This window comes from Pelmatolapia mariae, linkage group LG4 (assembly GCF_036321145.2).
Source record: "Pelmatolapia mariae isolate MD_Pm_ZW linkage group LG4, Pm_UMD_F_2, whole genome shotgun sequence".
Classification (NCBI taxonomy): Eukaryota; Metazoa; Chordata; class Actinopteri; order Cichliformes; family Cichlidae; genus Pelmatolapia; species Pelmatolapia mariae.
This window is the reverse complement of record NC_086230.1, coordinates 1,076,281-1,096,166: the sequence shown is the minus strand read 5'-3', so window position 1 is coordinate 1,096,166 and position 19,886 is coordinate 1,076,281. Positions and strand designations below refer to the sequence as shown.

Here is a 19,886-nt window from a genome sequence, read left to right as displayed (position 1 = left end):
AGGAGAGCGCTGATCAGAAATGCAGCCAAGAGGCCCATGGTGACTCTGGACGAGCTGCAGAGATCTACAGCTCAGGTGGGGGAATCTGTCCATAGGACAACTATTAGTCGTGCACTGCACAAAGTTGGCCTTTATGGAAGAGTGGCAAGAAGAAAGCCATTGTTAACAGAAAACCATAAGAAGTCCCGTTTGCAGTTTGCCACAAGCCATGTGGGGGACACAGCAAACATGTGGAAGAAGGTGCTCTGGTCAGATGAGACCAAAATGCAAAACGCTATGTGTGGCGGGAAACTAACACTGCACATCACTCTGAACACACCATCCCCACTGTCAAATATGGTGGTGGCAGCATCATGCTCTGGGGGTGCTTCTCTTCAGCAGGGACAGGGAAGCTGGTCAGAGTTGATGGGAAGATGGATGGAGCCAAATACAGGGCAATCTTGGAAGAAAACCTCTTGGAGTCTGCAAAAGACTTGAGACTGGGGCGGAGGTTCACCTTCCAGCAGGACAACGACCCTAAACATAAAGCCAGGACAAGAATGGAATGGTTTCAAACAAAACATATCCATGTGTTAGACTGGCCCAGTCAAAGTCCAGATCTAAATCCAATCCAGAATCTGTGGCAAGATCTGAAAACGGCTGTTCACAAACGCTGTCCATCTAATCTGACTGAGCTGGAGCTGTTTTGCAAAGAAGAATGGGCAAGGATTTCAGTCTGTAGATGTGCAAAGCTGGTAGAGACATACCCTAAAAGACTGGCAGCTGGAATTGCAGCAAAAGGTGGTTCTACAAAGTATTGACTCAGGGGGCTGAATAATTACGCACACCCCACTTTGCAGTTATTTATTTGTAAAAAATGTTTGGAATCATGTATGATTTTCGTTCCACTTCTCACGTGTACACCACTTTGTGTTGGTCTTTCACGTGGAATTCCAATAACATTGATTCATGTTTGTGGCTGTAATGTGACAAAATGTGGGAAAGTTCAAGGGGGCTGAATACTTTTGCAAGCCACTGTATTCAGAGGGAGATGTTGGAACAATTTATTTACTGCAGAGTTTCCAAAAAAAACACTTGGCTTCTGTTTTGATTTATTCTCCTCTTATATTAGCGCTTATGTAGTGATATTGTCTGAGTGGTGACACCTGTTGTTCAGAAGAACACTGCAGCTTTCTGCACCTTAATGGTGGATGTAAATACAAGTGAAACAAGCAAAGCGGACATTGCAGAGGGAATACTGGGGCCTTTATAGAGAGGAGAGCTTGGTCATTGAGAAGGGGGTCAGATTAAAGATCAAAAAAGAGGAAGAGGTGACTGGGGAGAGGGAGGTCTGGGCGTCTCTCCTTAGACATCTGCCCCTGAGACTTAAACCCATGTAAGCGGCAGAAAATGGAAGGATGGATGGAAGAAATGTAATTACGTACATGTAAGGATGTGTAAGGATAGGCATGTAATTTGTGTCAAGAGACAATGCAGGATAGCTCCCCAAATTCTGGGGAGCTATCCTGGCTGTAATTAGCTGTAACGAGATGTAGTGGGCCAATAATGGCTTGATAAACACAGCTGATAATAGTTAGCAGTGAAAATATATTAAATCACATATTTGTAATATGTATAAATTATATGTGCATTCTTTCCATGTGCATATAATTTATTTACACACACAGATTGAATTTCCAGTGTAATTCATACGAAAACACACAAACACATACAGAAACCATGCATATGCCCCAACATATTTACTATGTGATGCTGAATCACACTTAAAAGCTTTACAATAACAAAAACACAGTGTGTGTGTGTTCCTGTCTAGCTATCTTTGTGAGGACCGAAATCTGCATTCTACTATACTTGTGAGAACCAACAGTCACTTGTGAGGACACACAAACCAATCCTCACAAATTGAAGGCATTTAAAGGCATTTTCGAGGCTCAAAATGTGGTTTTAGTATCAGAGTTACAATTAGGTTATGGTTAGAGTTAGGCATTCATTTTTAATGATTAGGGTTAGGGTAAGGGGCTAGGGAAAGCATTATGTCAATGAAGGTCTTCACTAAGATAGCTGAACGGGCTTGTGTGTGTGTGTGTGTGTGTGTGTGTGTGTGTGTGTGTGTGTGTGTGTGTGTGTGTGTGTACGGGTTCGTACTATCCTGGTGGGGACCAAAATCTGACTTTTACTATCCTGGTGGGGACTTTCTGCACCGTGGGGACCAAAATCCAGGTCCCCTCGGGGTTGAAAGCAATTTTCACACTCAAAATGCGGTTTTACTGTCAGGGTTACAATTAGGTTATGGTTAGGTTTAGGGTAAGGGTTAGGGTTAGGCATTCATTTTTAATGGTTAGGGTTAGGGTAAGGGGCTAGGGAAAGCATTATGTCAATGGGATGTCCCCACGAGGATAGCAAACCAGACATGTGTGTGTGTGTGTGTGTGTGTGTGTGTGTGTATTGCAAGGTTTTATGTTGTGTGATCTGATGTTAATGTTGACTCTGGTATCTATTTTTTGCAAACAAATTTCAATATTGTATAATTTCACCTTCTTCTGTATCTTCCTCATGCTCGTTGGGAATGCTGTCCCTCCTCCAGTATGTGTCGACGGTTTGTGCTAGCAACAGCACCCTCCTGTGACTAGGAGCTGGTACTACTGTTGATGGTGCAGCAGCAGCAACCTCAAAAGGTAATGTGTCCTTAATTTGACACATTTTGCTGCATTAATTTTTCGCTTTTATGCCAAAATTTTTAAGCCAAATTACAAGTTCTGTCCTAATTTTGGTAGGTTAGCTATTCCTGGGAAGGTTCACCACTGTTCCAAGTTTTCTCCAGTTGTGGATAGTGGCTCTCGCCATGGTTTATTAGAGTCTTTGTTGGTTTGTTTGAGTCCCAGAGCACAACCCTTTCCCGTCTGATAGATTTCAATAACTTTGTTTCTCAGCTGTTTCTTTAGATTTGATGTGGCTAATTCAACTGAGCTCAGCTTTCCAAAAACATGTGGTTAATGACATAATTTACAAAGGGGGAATTACATACATTTGAATAGCTTTTCTGCTGTAATATATACAATCATCATTTAAAAACTGTGCATTTATTCCAGTTTCTTTGTCTATTAAAATTGTGGCAGATATGAAAAAATCCGTACGGGGGCTTTTTCACAGCATTGTACTTCACATTAGTGGGATTTTAATATGTGTGGAATAAAACTGAACTGACTGTAAAGGTTTCATGAAATACGATAAATTGTTTTGTTTAGTCCACTTTAATCTATTTAAATCTACTATGGTAATATGGTAATTTTTTCTAATGTCATCATGGGTCTAACCTGCCATAATCCAGTTTAGCTATTCTATTATTTTCTGTTTTATTCTATCTGAACCTCAAGGTCCCTGTTTCAGTTGCTCCTGTTTTTTTTCTTACTTACTTCTCTTTATTATTATTATTGTAGAGTGTTTATTTTAAATAGCTCTGTCTCATACATGTGGGTTGAGAGAGTTTTTTTCCTTCTGTTATTTTCAGTGAAGAATGGGATCGGGGTGGAGCAGCTACACACCACATGCTTTATTTACTCCAGGGATCAGCTGATCGCCCTGGTGACACTGTTTTACATTAACTGCTCAGATTCTTTTATATAGTCCGCTTTCTGCGAGACGAGTCTGCAGATGTTGCATCACCAGACTCGTCATTTTCAACAAATGGTTATCTCTGTTTGCCAGTGTGTCGTGTGGTCTGATAAGATTGTGGGCCTCGGGGGGGGGGGGGGGAAAGGTCTCTATCTTGTACAAATGCATATTCGTATCAATATTATCATCAGGCAACAATGGCACTACTTTCATTAAAAGAACAAAACAAAAACACGCCGTCCACCTGACCTCAAAGCTCTGTGTTTCTGTAACATAAATAAGGAACCAACATTTCCCTACGACATCACTGATCTTATCAGACTTTACCTCTATATATCCTGTTCACTCTGTCAGCTGTTAAACTCCGGTTGCTGATTAAAGAAATACACCAACAATGGTCACAGTTTAACATGGGCAACTCAGGCTCAATGTCACGAAATGTCACAATATTCTGCACAGAATAAGCAGATGTACCTTGTTCTGTCACCACAGAGCTTCTGGAGATAGTGTTTACCCTCAGAGTGACTGATCTGATTTAAAAGTAATAAAGGGAATTTAAAAGGAGGGAGGACCCTGCAGCATATCAGTCAGCGTAGAAACAGGCCATAAGTTTCAGGAACCAGGCTGGAATCATTTTTGAGTGGCGTTTACATGGCTACTTGTGTTTCTTTTGGTTTCTGACCAGGTACTCCAGCTTCCTCTCACAGTCCAAAGACATGAAGCTAATGTGGTTAGAATAACTGGTAATGGGGAGAGAGAGAGGACGACTGCCATGATTCATACATCGGGGAATCCAAACAATCTCTGGCTAAGTGGACAACACAGAAGAATTAATTCATCAGGCCATTTACACCTACAGGCCAGTGGACACTCTTTCAATGATGAGGATGTACACATTCTGGAAATGGAGGAACGCTGCTTTACGTGAAAAGGGAAAGACCATCTCTAAATCGAGGAGGGGGCCTAGGATAAAGACATGCTGTGGAAGAGAGCCAGAGATTAATAACAAGTATGATTCAGTGCAGAGAGGTCTATTAACACATAGTGAGTGAAGAAGAAACACCCAGTGCATCATGGGAGTCCCCCAGCAGCCTACACCTATTGCAGCATAACTAAGGGAGGATTCAGGGTCACCTGGTCCAGCCCTAACTATATGCTTTAGCAAAAAGGAAAGAGCTTGCATGCATTTGTATGCCAGGGCAAGCGCTGGCATGCTTGCACTGACATGCTTGTGCTTGGCGTGGTGCAATGGGAAACCACTATTGTACAGCACAAGCAATAGAAATAAATGGGCTTTAGAGCACAGTGCTCTGTGTGCAGCGTCCTATGTCAAAGGGTCTATAGCCTCCCGAGAAAGACCAGAAACCCCTCCCCCACCTGTCACTTTCACTCTCGACCAGGTTCAGAGTAAAATGTGAAGACTCCACTCAGGCAGGTCTGCAGGACCAGACAGGGTGAGTTCCCCATGTCCTCAAGGCTCGTACCCCCCAGTTTTGTGGAGTCTTTATTAAAATGTTCATGCTGAACGTGAGTTGGTAGTGGTTCCCACTGCTGTGGAAGACGTCATGCCTCATTCCTGTACCAAAGATGCCACGTCCCAGAGGCCCCCAGCATTACAGGCCTATGGCACTGACTTCCCACATCATGAAGACCCTGGAAAGACTGTTAGGCCACATCTGCACCCTCTTCAGTTTGCTTACCAGCCCTGCCTCGGAGTTGAGGATGCCATCATATACCTGCTACCCCACAAGCATCCATCCTCTTTCCTTTCCTATTGACCCTCTACACCACAGACATCAGTCACTTAATGGACCTTCCTGCCGTGTTTAGAAATTTTCTGATGACTCTGCTCTGGTTGGATTCATCAGTGGGGGTAATGAAATGGAGTACCCAGTAGTGGTGGACTCCTTTGTTATGCGGTGCGAGCAGAATCATCTGCAGCTCCATGTGACAGAGACCAAGGAACTGATTGTGGACTTTAAGAAGACCAGAAAACTAGCTACCCCCTGTTTCAGGTGGTCAATGTGGACATAGTGAAATACCTCGCAGTACACATTGACTATAAACTGGACTAAGTTAAAAACACCACTGCAATCTACACGAAGTGCCAGAGTCGTCTCTATTTTCTGAGACAGCTGAGGTGATTTAACATCTGTAGGACAATACTCAGGATTGTCGAGTCCGTTGTGGCCAGTGCCATCTTCTATGCAGTTGCATGTTGGGGCAGGAGGTTGAGGGTCATGGATGCCAAGAGACTCAATAAAATGATGTGCAAGGCCAGTAAGATGGTGAGGTTGGAGCTCCCTAAAAGTAGTGTAGGAGAGGTGGAGGCTGTCCAAGATAAGGAGAATACTGGACAATACCTCTCACCTACTCCATGACATTCTGGCCGGTCACAGGCCAGTACAACGGGAGACTAAGATTACCCAAATACACCACTAACTACACAGGAAACTGGCTAGCTCGCTGTACGATTCCTCCATCAAAATCACAAGTACACACCCTAAACATCAAGTCAATATGATAAGAAGGGCAGCAAAATGTCACATATTTCTTTTTAATTTGTCTAATATACTGGGATATTTATAAGATCTATTTGTATTTTTTAGACCCTTTTTACTATATTTTGTAACTTTTTAACATATTATATTATTGAACTGAGTTTAGTTAGTTCCTGTTCTTGCTGTCTTGGATCAACTGTGACCACATAATTTCCTCTCCGACTTATGAATTGTTCTGATTCTGATTTTGAGCCTAATCTAACCTAATGACCAGAGCTCTAATGTACTGCATTAAGTGCACTACATTACATGCACTCTGATGTAGTACATGTAGTCTAGTTTAATATTGGAAGCTGTGAATCATTTTATGTGCATCAGAATGATTCTTACTTTTTGTTGTTGTTGTTTTCAAGAAGAAGAAAAAGAAAAAGAAGAAAACCCAACTTCTGATATCATAAGGTTACGACTCAGCACTGAAGGTGACTCAAGGGGTTCATTTCAGTGACAGTATGTTAGCATAGTGTAGTCCGGTGTAGTGAACTGTACTGTTTTTCTTCTAATTGTATTTGTATTGTATTTGAGCCATATTCAGTCAAATGATATCTATTGCAATATTTAATAATCTAATGTGGTTTAATTAACTTTAAAGGTATTCTAATCTTTGGTTCACTTATGCAGTTTAGTAGTTCAGGTTATTAAGGGTGCTCTGGGTTACCTCTGTGTTTCTGTGGTTTGATCCAGGAGAAGGTGGAATCCTACCGAGCTGTAACAGAGCCCCCTCCAGCTTGTGGCTAAGTATTTTGTAATTTTGTGTGTGTGTGTGTGTGTGTGTGTGTGTGTGTGTGTGTGTGTGTGTGTGTGTGTGTGTGTGTGTGTGTGTGTGTGTGTGTGTGTGTGTGTGTGAATCAGGGAAATACAGTGTGGGGGGTACAGGACGATTGTGAGAGAGTTTTAAAAAAGGAAGGTCAAGGAAAATTGTGTGGCAGGTCATGTTGGCAAAAGTTACGTTGGAAACAGGAATATAATAGGAAAATGAATGGATGAGGACAATCAGCAGACACAGTAATAAGCAGCAGCAGAAGGGGGCAAAGTAAGAATCATCGGATGGATGAATAATAGACAAGACAGTGGAGATGGGAAAGAAGAGAGTATGAGGAAGAGAGAAAGAAACAAAGAATGAACAGTTAATGAATTTCAGTGTAACAAAGTAAGAAAAATAAACTATGCAGTGAATAGATAAGAGTGACAGTGAGAGAGAGAGCAGAACAATGAAGCAGGGTGATATGGTGACCGAGAACACACTGAAACGTATTTGATCCATCTGTTCAGCAAGATAAAATATGAAAAATAGCACACTTACAAAAAAATGATCTAAATATATAGAACATGATGTTCGATATGTTTCTTACTGTGAACAAAGCCCAGAAGGAAAAGAGTATCCACACTAGTCTTGAGCCCTTTAGCTGGAGGACCATGTAAGGACACAAATCTCCACATTAGCTGTTTTTCAACCTGCCAGCTCCTCAGGCATAGATAGCCCAGTTATTCAAATGATGCATTCATACCTTGTGAATAAGCATTATGTGTGCTGTCTCTGCACATCTAGCAGTGGAAACACGTCTGAAGGGACTATTTCCTACTGTGGAATATATCCCAACATGATCCCAAATGACTCTGAGTCAACTCTGCTATCAGTCAGCAGGGAGGACATGGTGCACATAACATCTACCAGTGCCACCCACCAGCACCAAATTGGTCAACCTGGGGGAAATAGCCCTTTTCTCTGATAGTCTGTCACATTATATTTTGCTTGTGATCACTGTATATAAGTACAGACGACATAATTACAATTTGATCAAACTGTCAAATACTTGTTTTCCAAAGTCAGACAGAAACCCTGACGTATGCTGCCACTAGAGGTCCATGACAGGTAAACATATTTGCTAGTGTTATTTTAGTTTTCATGGGATTTGTTGACAGTATAAAAACATAAAGTAGCACCAGTATGTGCTGTGTAATACCTACCTGGAGAAAGAATTACAGTTGACATTATAATCCCTCAAAAAGAGTAGTGTTTCATAATGAAGCAGTTTAGCTGTGTGAAAAGAGATTGACACAAAGAGCTCTATCAGCTGTCATAAACAGTGTGAAGCATACACTGAAGGACAGTGTAGTACTACTAAGGGACTCTTCAGTCACCTCAGTGCAGAATATGAATACAATGATTTTTCAATTCATTGAATTCAGTTCAATGAATCAGTGATTACTTTTCTGGTTCAGCACAGTAAATCTAGTCACTCCAATCTCAGGGCACCAGACACTAGCGCCGCAGCGACCTCTGCAGTACAGATGGAGGACATACAAATTTAGGGAACTTCCTCTACAATCACATACTTGGAAAGCAGAAAGGAGAGTCATGTGTTACATGTGCCACGGACAGCGTTTGTGATCATGAACAGTCTCAAGGCAGTGAGACTGCAAAACTAAGCTTGCATTAAAAAGAATGGATGGAATGGGAATGTGATCAATTGTGTGCTTTAGGATGATTTAACTCATTTTATTTTAAATGACAACATCATGGCTTTTTTATTATTGCTTATGTTGGAGTAATCTTCTCTTAGTGTTGTAGTTAACTCAGTGTACGTGTGTATATATGTATGTATGTCTGAGAAAAAACATGTGATATTCTCACACACTATGCATATTGTTGCTTTAATCAATCAGGATCATGCACTGCTGTCACTCAAGTACCCCCCTCCCCTCTCTGCATCTTTTCCCCTCAGTATCCCCCTCCACCCCCTTACCTTTTCGAACGTTTCCGTCTGTTGTGCGCTGAAACTCCCCTGCGCTCAGCAGGAAGCACGCCCGGTCGTGCGGGTAGCGCTCACGGCTGGTGGTGGAGCCTAGCCCACCGGTAGCCGGGCTACGCTCATCTCCCAGGACCTGGTCGATGGTAGGACAGTCCTCATTGGCCAGAGCCGCAGCGTTAGCTGCTGCATCACCATTCTGCTTGGAGTCTGGTAAAAGAGGGAAGGAGAAGGCAGTTTAAAGATTATAGGAGTGACTATTATGGTAAATGGCCTGTATTTGTATAGCGCTTTACACATTCAGTCATCCACACACTGCTGATGGCAGCTACATTGTAGCCACAGCCATCCTGGGGCGCACTGACAGAGGCGAGGCTGCCGGACACTGGCACCACCACTAGGCAACGGGTGAAGTGTCTTGCCCAAGGACACAACGACCAAGACTGTCCAAGCCAGGGCTCGAACCAGCAACCTTGTGATTACAAGGCGAACTCCCAACTCTTGAGCCACGATCGCAACATTATTATAGCTGTGTGCTGTGATGAATTAAAACGTTTAATCTTTTAACGACATTTCTTATCTCTTCTATGGGGGTCACGTGCTCTGAATCAAGCTCTGTCTCCTTCTGGTTCAGCTGATAAGTCCAGTATTTGAAATCTTGGTGTAGTTTAGCCCCTCCCTCTACTGGAGGCTTCTTCCTGTTAAAAGGGAGTTTTTTCTTCCCACTGTTGCCAAAGTGCTTGCTCGTTGGGGGTCACCTGATTGTTTTTACTATATTATTGTAGGGTCTTTACCTTACAATATAAATTGCCTTGAGGCAACTATTGTTGTGATTTAGTGTATAAATACATTTTAAAAAATGAATTGAATTCAATTTAGCAGTAGTTTTTTTTTTAATCAGGCTTTCTGTTGAGAATTTTATAGAATTATTATTTATTTATTTTTAACCTGTTCATTTTATTTTGTTATTTTGTACCTTTTTATTCTCTATTGTGACACTTCATGTTCTAATTTATTTCTCTTTTTTGTGTACAGCCCTTTGTGACTGTCTGTGAAAAGTGCTGAACAAATATGTCTGTGAAGGTTCTCAGTCATCCAGGTCATCGTAGTCTAAGGAGCTTGGAAAGAAAAGCGTCTGGACTTCTTTAAGTTGCTTGAAGACGTTTCACCTCTCATCCGAGAAGCTTCTTCAGTTCTAAGGTCAAATGGCCGAGAGTCCCAGATTTAAACCCAGTGGGAGTATCCCCCCAAAGAGGGACAAAGGACCCCCTGGTGATCCTCTAATCACATGAGCCAAGGTGTGAAAGCAGGTGTGGGACCTAATCAGCCAGGGTTTCGGGTGAGCTCATTGTGAAACCTGGCCCCACCTTGTCATGTGAATTCCTGAGGTCAGATGGCCCAGGATGTGAGTGGGCATTAAGGCGTCTGGGAAGGGATCTCAAAACTGGATTATAGATGGCAGACAGTTGGTGTCGTAAACCACCGCCTCTGTTCAAAGATGGTCGCTCACAGTGGACATAGATGGCCTCTTTCACTCCTCTTTCAAACCATCTGTCCTCTCTGTCCAAAATGTGAACATTGGCATCCTCGAAAGAGTGACCTTTGACCTTTAGATGCAGATGGACTGCTGAGTCTTGTCCTGTGGAGGTGGCTCTTCTATGTTGTGCCATGCGCTTGTGAAGTGGCTGTTTGGTCTCTCCAATGTAGAGGTCTGGGCATTCCTCGCTGCACTGTACAGCATACACCACGTTGTTAAGTCTGTGTTTTGGAGTTTTGTCTTTCGGGTGAACCAGTTTCTGTCTGAGTGTGTTGCTGGGTCTGAAGTACACTGGGATGTCGTGCTTGGAGAAAACTCTCCTGAGTTTCTCTGATACACCGGCTACATAGGGGATGACAACGTTGTTGTGTCTGTCTTTCTTATCCTCCCTCGCTGGTGTCTGATCTTCTTTTCTGTGCCTCTTTGCTGACTTTATGAACGCCCAGTTAGGATAACCACATGTTTTGAGTGCTTCCTTTACGTGTGTGTGTTCCTTCTTTTTTCCCTCAGGCTTAGAGGGAACCTGTTCTGCCCGGTGGTGTAGGGTCCTGATTACTCCAAGTTTGTGTTCCAGAGGGTGATGGGAGTCAAAGAGGAGGTACTGGTCCGTGTGTGTGGGCTTCAGGTAAACTTCAATGTTGAGGTTGCCATTCTCTTCAATGTGCACGGCGCAGTCCAGGAAAGGCAAACAGTTATCCTTTGTGTCTTCCCTGGTGAACTTGATGTTTTTATCCACGGTGTTAATGTGCGCAGTGAAGGATGGTAGAAAGGTGTTTCGCAATGTTATAAGTGGCTGAGTTTATGCTACTGACTATGGGTCTGAGTGGGACCCCATCCTTGTGGATTTTAGGAAGTCCATAAATGCAGGGTATGGCATCCCCTGGATAAAGGCGGTGATATGTAATGCGGTCAATGATTTTGTCCTTTTCAAGGTCTTGAAGGCAAGCTATAACTTTCTTTTCTTTTTATAATCCAGTTTTGAGTTCCCTCCCCAGACGCCTTAATGCCCACTCACATCCTGGGCCATCTGACCTCAGGAATTCACATGACAGGGTGGGGCCAGGTTTCACAATGAGCTCACCCGAAACCCTGGCTGATTAGGTCCCACACCCGCTTTCACACCTTGGCTCATGTGATTAGAGGATCACCAGGGGGTCCTTTGTCCCTCTTTGGGGGGAAACTCCCACTGGGTTTAAATCTGGGACTCTCGGCCATTTGACCTTAGAACTGAAGAAGCTTCTCGGATGAGAGGTGAAACGTCTTCAAGTAACTTAAAGAAGTCCAGACGCTTTTCTTTGCAAACTCCTTTGACTGCTGAACAAATAAACTTTACTTACTTATAACACAAAATTAGAATATCTCAATGCCTGAAACAAAGATGTATGTATATATAGGCACAGATGATGTGCTGAACAGTCATGTCCTGTCTTACATCTTTCTTTCTTTTCTTTTTACTCATCTCCATGGTGTCACTAGAAGCAATGCCACAATGCAGCACACAAAACATGATCGATCAGATTTAATTGCTTATTAACCAAATATGCACTATGGTGGTTAACATTGTTGTCCTGTTCTCCTCATGTCTGTGAGGGTTCTCTCCAGGTGCTCTGCCTTCTCCCTCAGTACAGAGGCATCTAGTTACTGATCTTATGTTAATTGGTGTGTCTACAGCCCATAGGTGTGAATGATTCTCTCTGCATTAGGGTGCCAACAAACTGGCTATGTGTCTACACTCTGCCTCTCAACCTATAGAAGCTTTGACTACATGACATTGAGCTGGGTAAGTGGAAAAGGAAGGATGGATGACGACTGAAGTAGCTGGAAAACTGTTCTGGATTCTTCCAGCTTACTTTAACCACAAGCAGAGACAGTATCACATGAAGTGAAATGCTTTTTATTGTATTGAGTAACTGGTCATCTCACCAAATGTGATGGTTCACATTTGCATTAATGCAGAGTTCAAAATTCTGGAACTACTGTTCTCTATTGTAATATCTTTCAACACACTTTTTCCCTTTTTGTTTTATAATTGATTTTTTTAAAGAGTGTAACTTGTGTGTTATTCATATTTCCAAATGCATTTTTAAGTAGAATGAATCAATATGCTGAGCTTGTTTGGTCTCCCACTACTATCAACAAATAAGCTCCAACACCTTTATGTGGTGAGGTGGCATCTGAAGCTCTTCAACTCTGTGGCAACATGTTCTGACAGAGCATACAGACAGCCTCAGGACCTGTCTGTATGCTCTGTCACATCGATTTGTTAAAGATATTCTAACAGCCACGCTAGATGTCATCGTCAGGTCAACAGTGCACTTTCACAAAATAACTGAGTAATGGACAGAAAAGAAATCAAAGTGAGGACATCACTGGTTTCCTTTGCAGTTGCACAAATCAACATCACAATCGTGGATATGTTTGTAATGTTGCTATAGTTACACAATGCAATTTATTAGTTAAATTCAATTTCAATTCAATTTATTTATATAGCGCCAAATCACAACAACAGTCGTCTCAAGGCGCTTTATATTGTACGGTAGATTGTACAATAATAAAAATTAGTGCCACCTGCAGATTACCAATACTAATGAGAATCAGTCTGTGAGAAACGGCCCAGATTCAAACTTGCCCTTTGAGACTTAAGAATTTCCTAATAGCTGAAAATTCCTAACTCTAACCTTTTTCACCAGGGTCAATATTATTAGCCACATCAAACTGTCCATTTTATTGACAGCACACTGATGTGTAATGATGTGCGATAGGTTTGTCGTGCTCAAAAAGCTCAAAAACTGCGAGTTATCTTCCAATTTGCACAAATTAAAAGGGTTAGGGGATAACCCTAACCCTCATATCGTACAGAACAAGCCCGACAGAAGTTGGAAGCTGGGAATTGTAATCTTGTAATCAGATGAGATGAAACTAGAGCTCATCTAAGTGCTGCTTACGTTTGGAGAAATAAGAGTGTGCAACACATCGACCCCACAGTGAAACATGGCGGTGAGAGTATTATGGAATATTATGCTCTGGGGATGGCTCAGTGATTGTGGAACTGGGAATCTCGTTAAGGTGGAAGGAATCTTGAAGAAAGAAGGACATAATTTTAAAGGAAAACCTCAAGAGGTCAGCTGTAAAACTGTGCCTCGGTCATCACTTTGTCATACATCGCTCCTGATGAATAAGTACGGAAGACAAACGTGAATGTTACTGAACCGAAGACTAACGTCCTCCAGGACCATCAAATCTGAAGGAGCTTGGAAGATTTGCCAAAGAAGAGTAACAACAACAGGCTGATATTCACAACTGATTATTACTATCAATAATAATGCTGACCCTGGTAGTTTATGTTTTTTGTCAAGTGATTTTGTTCAATGTAAGCAGCTAAAGTAAAACTATGTTTAAAAAAAAACACCTTAAACAAGCTTGCTCTGTTTAACAACACTTAATCTTTCATAGGGGGATAATAATTCCGTCTTTATTTGGAAGAATGTATCATCTTTAAAGCAGCTTCACCTAAAGAAAACTTCCCCCCTCACATCCCTTCAAACTCCATAAGAGACTTGGCTCACCTCTGTCCAATTACTCACCTGCCCTGTTGATCTCAATGATCTCCTCCTGTGCTAATGGGCAGTCTCCAGTACCCATCATGCTGCCAGATCCCACCATGCCAGGCCCGAGCACATTTCCCATCAACCTGTGAGGAGATGCTGTCGCCATTGCCAGGGCATCTGGCTTACAATAGTTTGGGCTGCCTGGCTGTGGCGCCCTGGGGATGTGCTTGTTCCTCTTCTTGGGGAGTTTCTGCTTAGCCATGGCCAGGGAGTAGTACATGCCAAAGTTATTGACGATGACAGGCACTGGCATGGCAATTGTCAGCACCCCAGCCAAGGCGCAGAGGGCACCCACGAGCATTCCTGACCATGTTTCAGGATACATATCCCCATATCCCAACGTGGTCATGGTCACCACAGCCCACCAGAAGCCGATGGGGATGTTCTTAAAGTTGGTGTGGGCTGCAGCTGTTGGATCATCTGGGTCAGCACCGATACGTTCAGCATAGTAGATCATGGTAGCAAAGATGAGGACACCTAGTGCCAGGAAGATTATGAGCAGCAGGAATTCATTAGTGCTGGCACGCAGAGTGTGGCCCAGCACGCGTAAACCAACAAAGTGGCGGGTCAGCTTGAATATACGTAGGATACGGACAAAGCGTACAACACGCAGGAAGCTCAGAACGTCTTTGGCTGTTTTGGAGGATAGGCCACTCAGCGCCACCTCCAGGTAAAAGGGCACAATTGCCACAAAGTCTATTATGTTCAGGGCACTGCGGAAGAACTCTGCCTTGTCAGGACAGAAGATCACGCGTGCCATTACTTCAATGGTGAACCAGATGACGCAGACGCCCTCGACATATGTGAGCCAGCTGTCTGTGACCACCTCATATACAATCTGCAGAGAAGAAAAGAAGAAGAGAATTTTAGTTGATCTTATTATTTATTCATTACAACAGACACATGTCTGGCTTCTGACAAGTGGTTGTTGACCCAAGAACAACATTTTTGTGTGACATCGCTATCTCTTAGCAGATGCACCTGTGGTATAAATCCTGGATGGCTTCCTTCTCGGTATCGTATTCACACGGTTTTCAGAAAATGGGACCTCTGAACTTTCAATAATCCTCCGTCGCCTTGTGCTCAAGTTATCCTATTGACTTCGGTAATAATAACCCCAGTAATAATACCCCACTGGCTTTTTACGGCTAAGGGTTAGAAAAAAAAAGCAAAACCAAAACTGATGAGTGTGAGCATACATGCATATTGCCAACAATCTAATAAAAGTAATTTTAAAAAATTGGTAATTAGTAAAAATGAACACGCTAGCAAAATCCAAATCCAATGCAGGTGAAACACTTCAAATCACTGTTGGGGTTTCAGATAATATATCGCGGTCAGTATTGATGTGCTAAGCCGAGGACATCTTTGTCATTGTTTCTCTCGTTTACATTTTGCCTGTATTGGCAGTAGGGCGCTCTTTTGTGACAGAGTGACTGATGAACACTGTCTTACATTGTGCTCAAAGTACTTTACACAATGTGCCACACTCACTCGTTCACCCAAAAGCTATTTTCTACACGCTTTATGTCTAACATTTACACACAATCATACTTCAGTGAACACATCTTGCCCAAAGACACTTGGGCATGGAGACTGGACACTGGGGCAGCCAGGGATCGATTTTCCAATCGGTAGATCACTTGTTGTAACTCCTTAGCTACAGCTATCTGCTTAAGGCAGTTGCTACCACATGGTTATACAAATGTTAGCCAAATCACAAGCAGCATGTCTTCTTCATCTGTCCCTCCTGCAGATTGGTTGGCGACTCTGTTCTGGTAAACATTAAGCTAAAGACTGCAGCAATCATTGCTGATTATCTTCCAAGGGCCAGAGCATGTGACACTTGTGGTACCCTAAAACCGCTGGCTAAAAATAAACATAGATTTAGTAAAATGTTGTATTGTTGTGTATCTTGCCAAAATAATGTCAGATGCTGTAGCTTTCCCTGGCCCTCTCCCATTCAGACCAGGAATATATAGCTGCACGTTATTTTTAAATTGCTGGTTGCCTGAGTGGTGCCAAAGTGGGCTTTATAGATGATTGGGAAACTTTCTTGAAAACCCCGTAGAGCTGAGAGCAGGAAGCAGAGTTTTAGTCTTACACACCTCTCAGAAGCTTCTCTACTCTCATCAAACCAAAACTTGTACAAGATAAACAAAACATCATAGCATAAAAATATATAAAGAAAGAAGAATGTAGCATCATCAGCTGCAACAAAGGGTAAAATGATTAAATGTGGATTATGAAACATTAGGTCTCTTTCTTAGTAAATGATTTAATAACTGATCAACATATTGATTTTTCTCTGCCTTGAAGCAGCGGCTGCAGAGGAGTGGAAGCAGTTTTTCACACCAGCTTTTTAATCAAGCAAAGATCCAGACAGAGTTTTACTTCACCCTAACCTGAGAAACCAAAAAGCTTTGTTTTTTCTTGTTACCTATCGTTCACCTGGCTGTTACTGACACTCACTGTCTGATTTCTTAGAGTTTTAATCTGATTTAGTGGCCAGTTCAGATAAAACAATTATAGTGTTTTTTGCTGAAAACAACACTGCGTTTAATCCGTTATTTGACCAGTGGCTGTAAAGAATTGTAATTTCATAATTTAACACTGTTACAGAATTTTCCTGTTAATACATCAAAACTCAATAAAATTACAAAATAAATAGTCTGTAAACTAAAATGTCTTTTTGTAAAATAACATGAATAATAATCATTATTTCTATATTTTCCTACACAAAATGTGTTTATTTTTACACACAAAAAGTATGTAAAAATGCAGCCGCAAATTTAACATAATTTTATTTAAAATATAAAACTGTTTAATTCTACTTTTATGCAGCAAATATAGCTCTAAAATTTGATGTGCAGAGTGTAAAATGACGCAAAGAAATTAAAGTATAAATAAAAATTGTGGATTATGGGCAGTTTTACAAGGGTACTGTGTGGAATAAGAAGGTGAAGACTTTTCTTAAACAGCCAGCACAAGAGAAAATTCAGCAGAGGAAAATGGACCATTTATAGCTTTGTCCCAGGTGAAGGACAGAAAATGGACCTTACAAAACCATCTAGCGTTTACATTCAGGTAAGTACTGTGGAGACCGGGAAATTCTAAAATTGTTGTAAAAACATCAATAATAACTTTGAGGCAGGAAAAACGGACATTCACAGTCTGCAGCACATCTGTATATGCTGCATCTGCAAGGCCAGTATAGGCCAGTATACTCAAGCTAACTGGTAATAGCTTACTAATATAAAAAAACTGTCTTTATTCCACCTTGGCACTAAATCTTCATGACTAGTCTTCTAGGCATTATTAAAATTTTGAAACGTCCCTCTCTTGATATTAAGACAAGAATAGAGTTTCTAGCAAAGGTAAGGGCTGAAGTGATGCTAGCCATTTTAGCTTTTCGGCTACCTGCACATAATAGTTAGCATTCAGCACTCTTGCTTGGATTTCAATAGATTTATCTATTCAGGTGTCACCTGTTGTTTTTTCTATCAGCGGATTCATTTTAAAGCTGTTGGTGTCGTGGGGTAGTGAAAAGGTGAGTTTGCACCTTGTGCAACAGTAACACTGTTACAATTGAGACTGGAAACAGCAGGTTCCAAGTCTCACTTAAAAAATTGCAGCATGTTGAAATGTCTTATTTACTGTCAGCATCAGTTTTTATTTTCTGTGTTACAATGTAAGACTTTAAAGGGATAGATATGAAAAGTACTGCAGTTAATGTATCCTGGATGATAGGCTCAGTGTTCCCTTCATGTGGACCTTAGGTGTTTATTATTATCCTTACTTTTTGCTAGTCTTCTGTGTCTTGCATTTAATTTTGCTTCCTTTGTTCTATTTCAGGTCATTCTTTAACATCCTCTCATGTGCTTCCTGTTCTTCACAAAGTTTGGATTTTGCTGTTTAATTTTTCCCTCTGTGGATCTTCTGCATCCGAACTAAAGGTTTGTTTTCAGCTTAACCTGCTGGTGTCTAAGTACTGCATGTTCATGCCTCTCACTCCACACTTCATGACAAATCACAAATGTATATACTGTTGCACAATAAAATGCAGTCAATACCTCTGTTCTTTTATTATTAAGATGTAATATTATTACATATATAGTACGACTGCATATATACAGTTGATATAATCAAACATGAACAGTAGATTTTTGTATTTTTAATAGCAGGTACTAGTGTGATGACTAGATAACAAGAGTTCAAGGCTGAATCCATTCAGGGCATTTTTCTCATATGGTTTGGGTCCAGTCTCTGGATCTCCTTAAAGGGATGGATGCCAGTGTGTAATTTCATGCATTTTCAGATACTGCTATAATAGTATAAATATCGGCTTTAGCTTTTTAAGGGGTTTCAGGACCATCAGGAGCCATTTTGGGCTTTATTGAGAGGAGACCACTGCTCACACTTCTTAGTAGTAAACAGTGATGAAGAGGAGCAATGGCACTAACATGTTAGAGAGAGAGATGGGGAAGCTGTACTTTAAATAGAATCCAAGAGTGTGTGTGTTAGTCATATGATGTGAAGAGAGGGAGCCATGTTATGAGTTGACTGCTTGAACTAGTTCAGACTTCATTCAATGGTTATATCATTATAACACTGGGACATATCAACTCCAGGAATATTTTATATATTCAGTGAACAGTTGGTTCTCTTAGTCATGGTGGATAAAACCTTGATTAGGGTCCAGTCCAATATGGCCAAGCAACCAAGGCAGACCATCTCCAGAATGTCAGTGCTCGTGGGACGCTCCTGCTCAGCAACAATGACTGCCTAACAACACGGACACATTAAGGATAAAACATGAACCAGTGACAGCTGCTCAATCTGGCAACCAGGGGCGGATCTAGAGAACTTTTCTTAGGGTGGCATATGTGGGTTTTTAAAAAAAACAAAAACACACACACATATGCAGGTGTTACATGTGGTTAAAATTATTTAAATGCATTAAGTTTACACATTTCATATAAATATAGTCTATTACTGTTATTTTCTGTAGCCCACATAATTAAACATTTCAGTTACATAAAACATGTAAAGTTTGATGCTATGTACTGTATAGCCTGTATAATAAATAAGTATGTAGCCCAATAAGTATCAAATCCAGAGGACAGCATATGTTTCAGCAGAAAAACTGCTTAACTTTACAAAGATAAAACTCTATGTTATAATAGAAAGCTGATTCTGGTTATCTGAATGTGTTTTCACTGTCACTCATTCCTTCCGTCTCAAGACTAAAAACACAGTGTCCAGATGAACACACCTGACTTTCTGGGATTTGAGCATTCATCAAAACTCAAAGTTATTATTGGACAACGAGATGAAGGTGTGAACATTACCCATATATGCTCTCTGGACTGGACTGAAATGCCTGGTGGTAAGATCTCTCAAACTGTGGTACGCTTACCACTGGTGGTATGCAGGAAGTCTCCTACATATATTTAATTCTTAACCACAAGATCACTGAAATTGAGTTCGAACTATGTTTTTGTTCTTCTTGAAAAAGAAGGACAAAAACTTAAATTAGCCATTAGATTACAAGCTTACCAGGTGTAAGGTAAAAGGGTTGACAAACTAAGCTGGGATAGTAAGCAGAAGCTACCAGCACCAGTGATGGTGGCGACTTAGCAGTCATACCTGATGCCAGCAAACGGCACACAACGGTGAGTTACATCAAGTTTGGATTCTTTTGGAATGGGACAGAGGATGATGTGCATTGATGAAGATTCTTAGAATATTCTTTTCTTTTCTTGGGTTGGTTCTTAGTAATAAATGCATGAAACCATCACGTCCTACAGCCAAGCACACA

At 41.4% G+C, this 19,886-nt stretch overlaps 1 protein-coding gene across 5 annotated transcripts in view; it reads right to left on the bottom strand.

Moving 5' to 3' along the window:
* LOC134625766 (potassium voltage-gated channel subfamily C member 1-like) overlaps positions 1-19,886 on the bottom strand; it is a 97,094-nt gene that overhangs the window by 35,073 nt on the left and 42,135 nt on the right. For 3 of the 5 annotated variants that reach the window (XM_063471040.1, XM_063471039.1, XM_063471035.1), the window contains exons 3-4: positions 14,042-14,903; positions 8,918-9,130 (exon numbers count right to left, since the gene is read on the bottom strand). In XM_063471040.1, the coding sequence (XP_063327110.1) occupies positions 8,918-9,130; positions 14,042-14,903 (1,075 nt within the window). Of the gene's footprint in view, positions 1-6,828; positions 6,905-8,138; positions 8,209-8,917; positions 9,131-14,041; positions 14,904-19,886 lie in introns of all 5 variants that reach the window. The other 2 variants (XM_063471036.1, XM_063471037.1) reach the window with 2 other exon arrangements.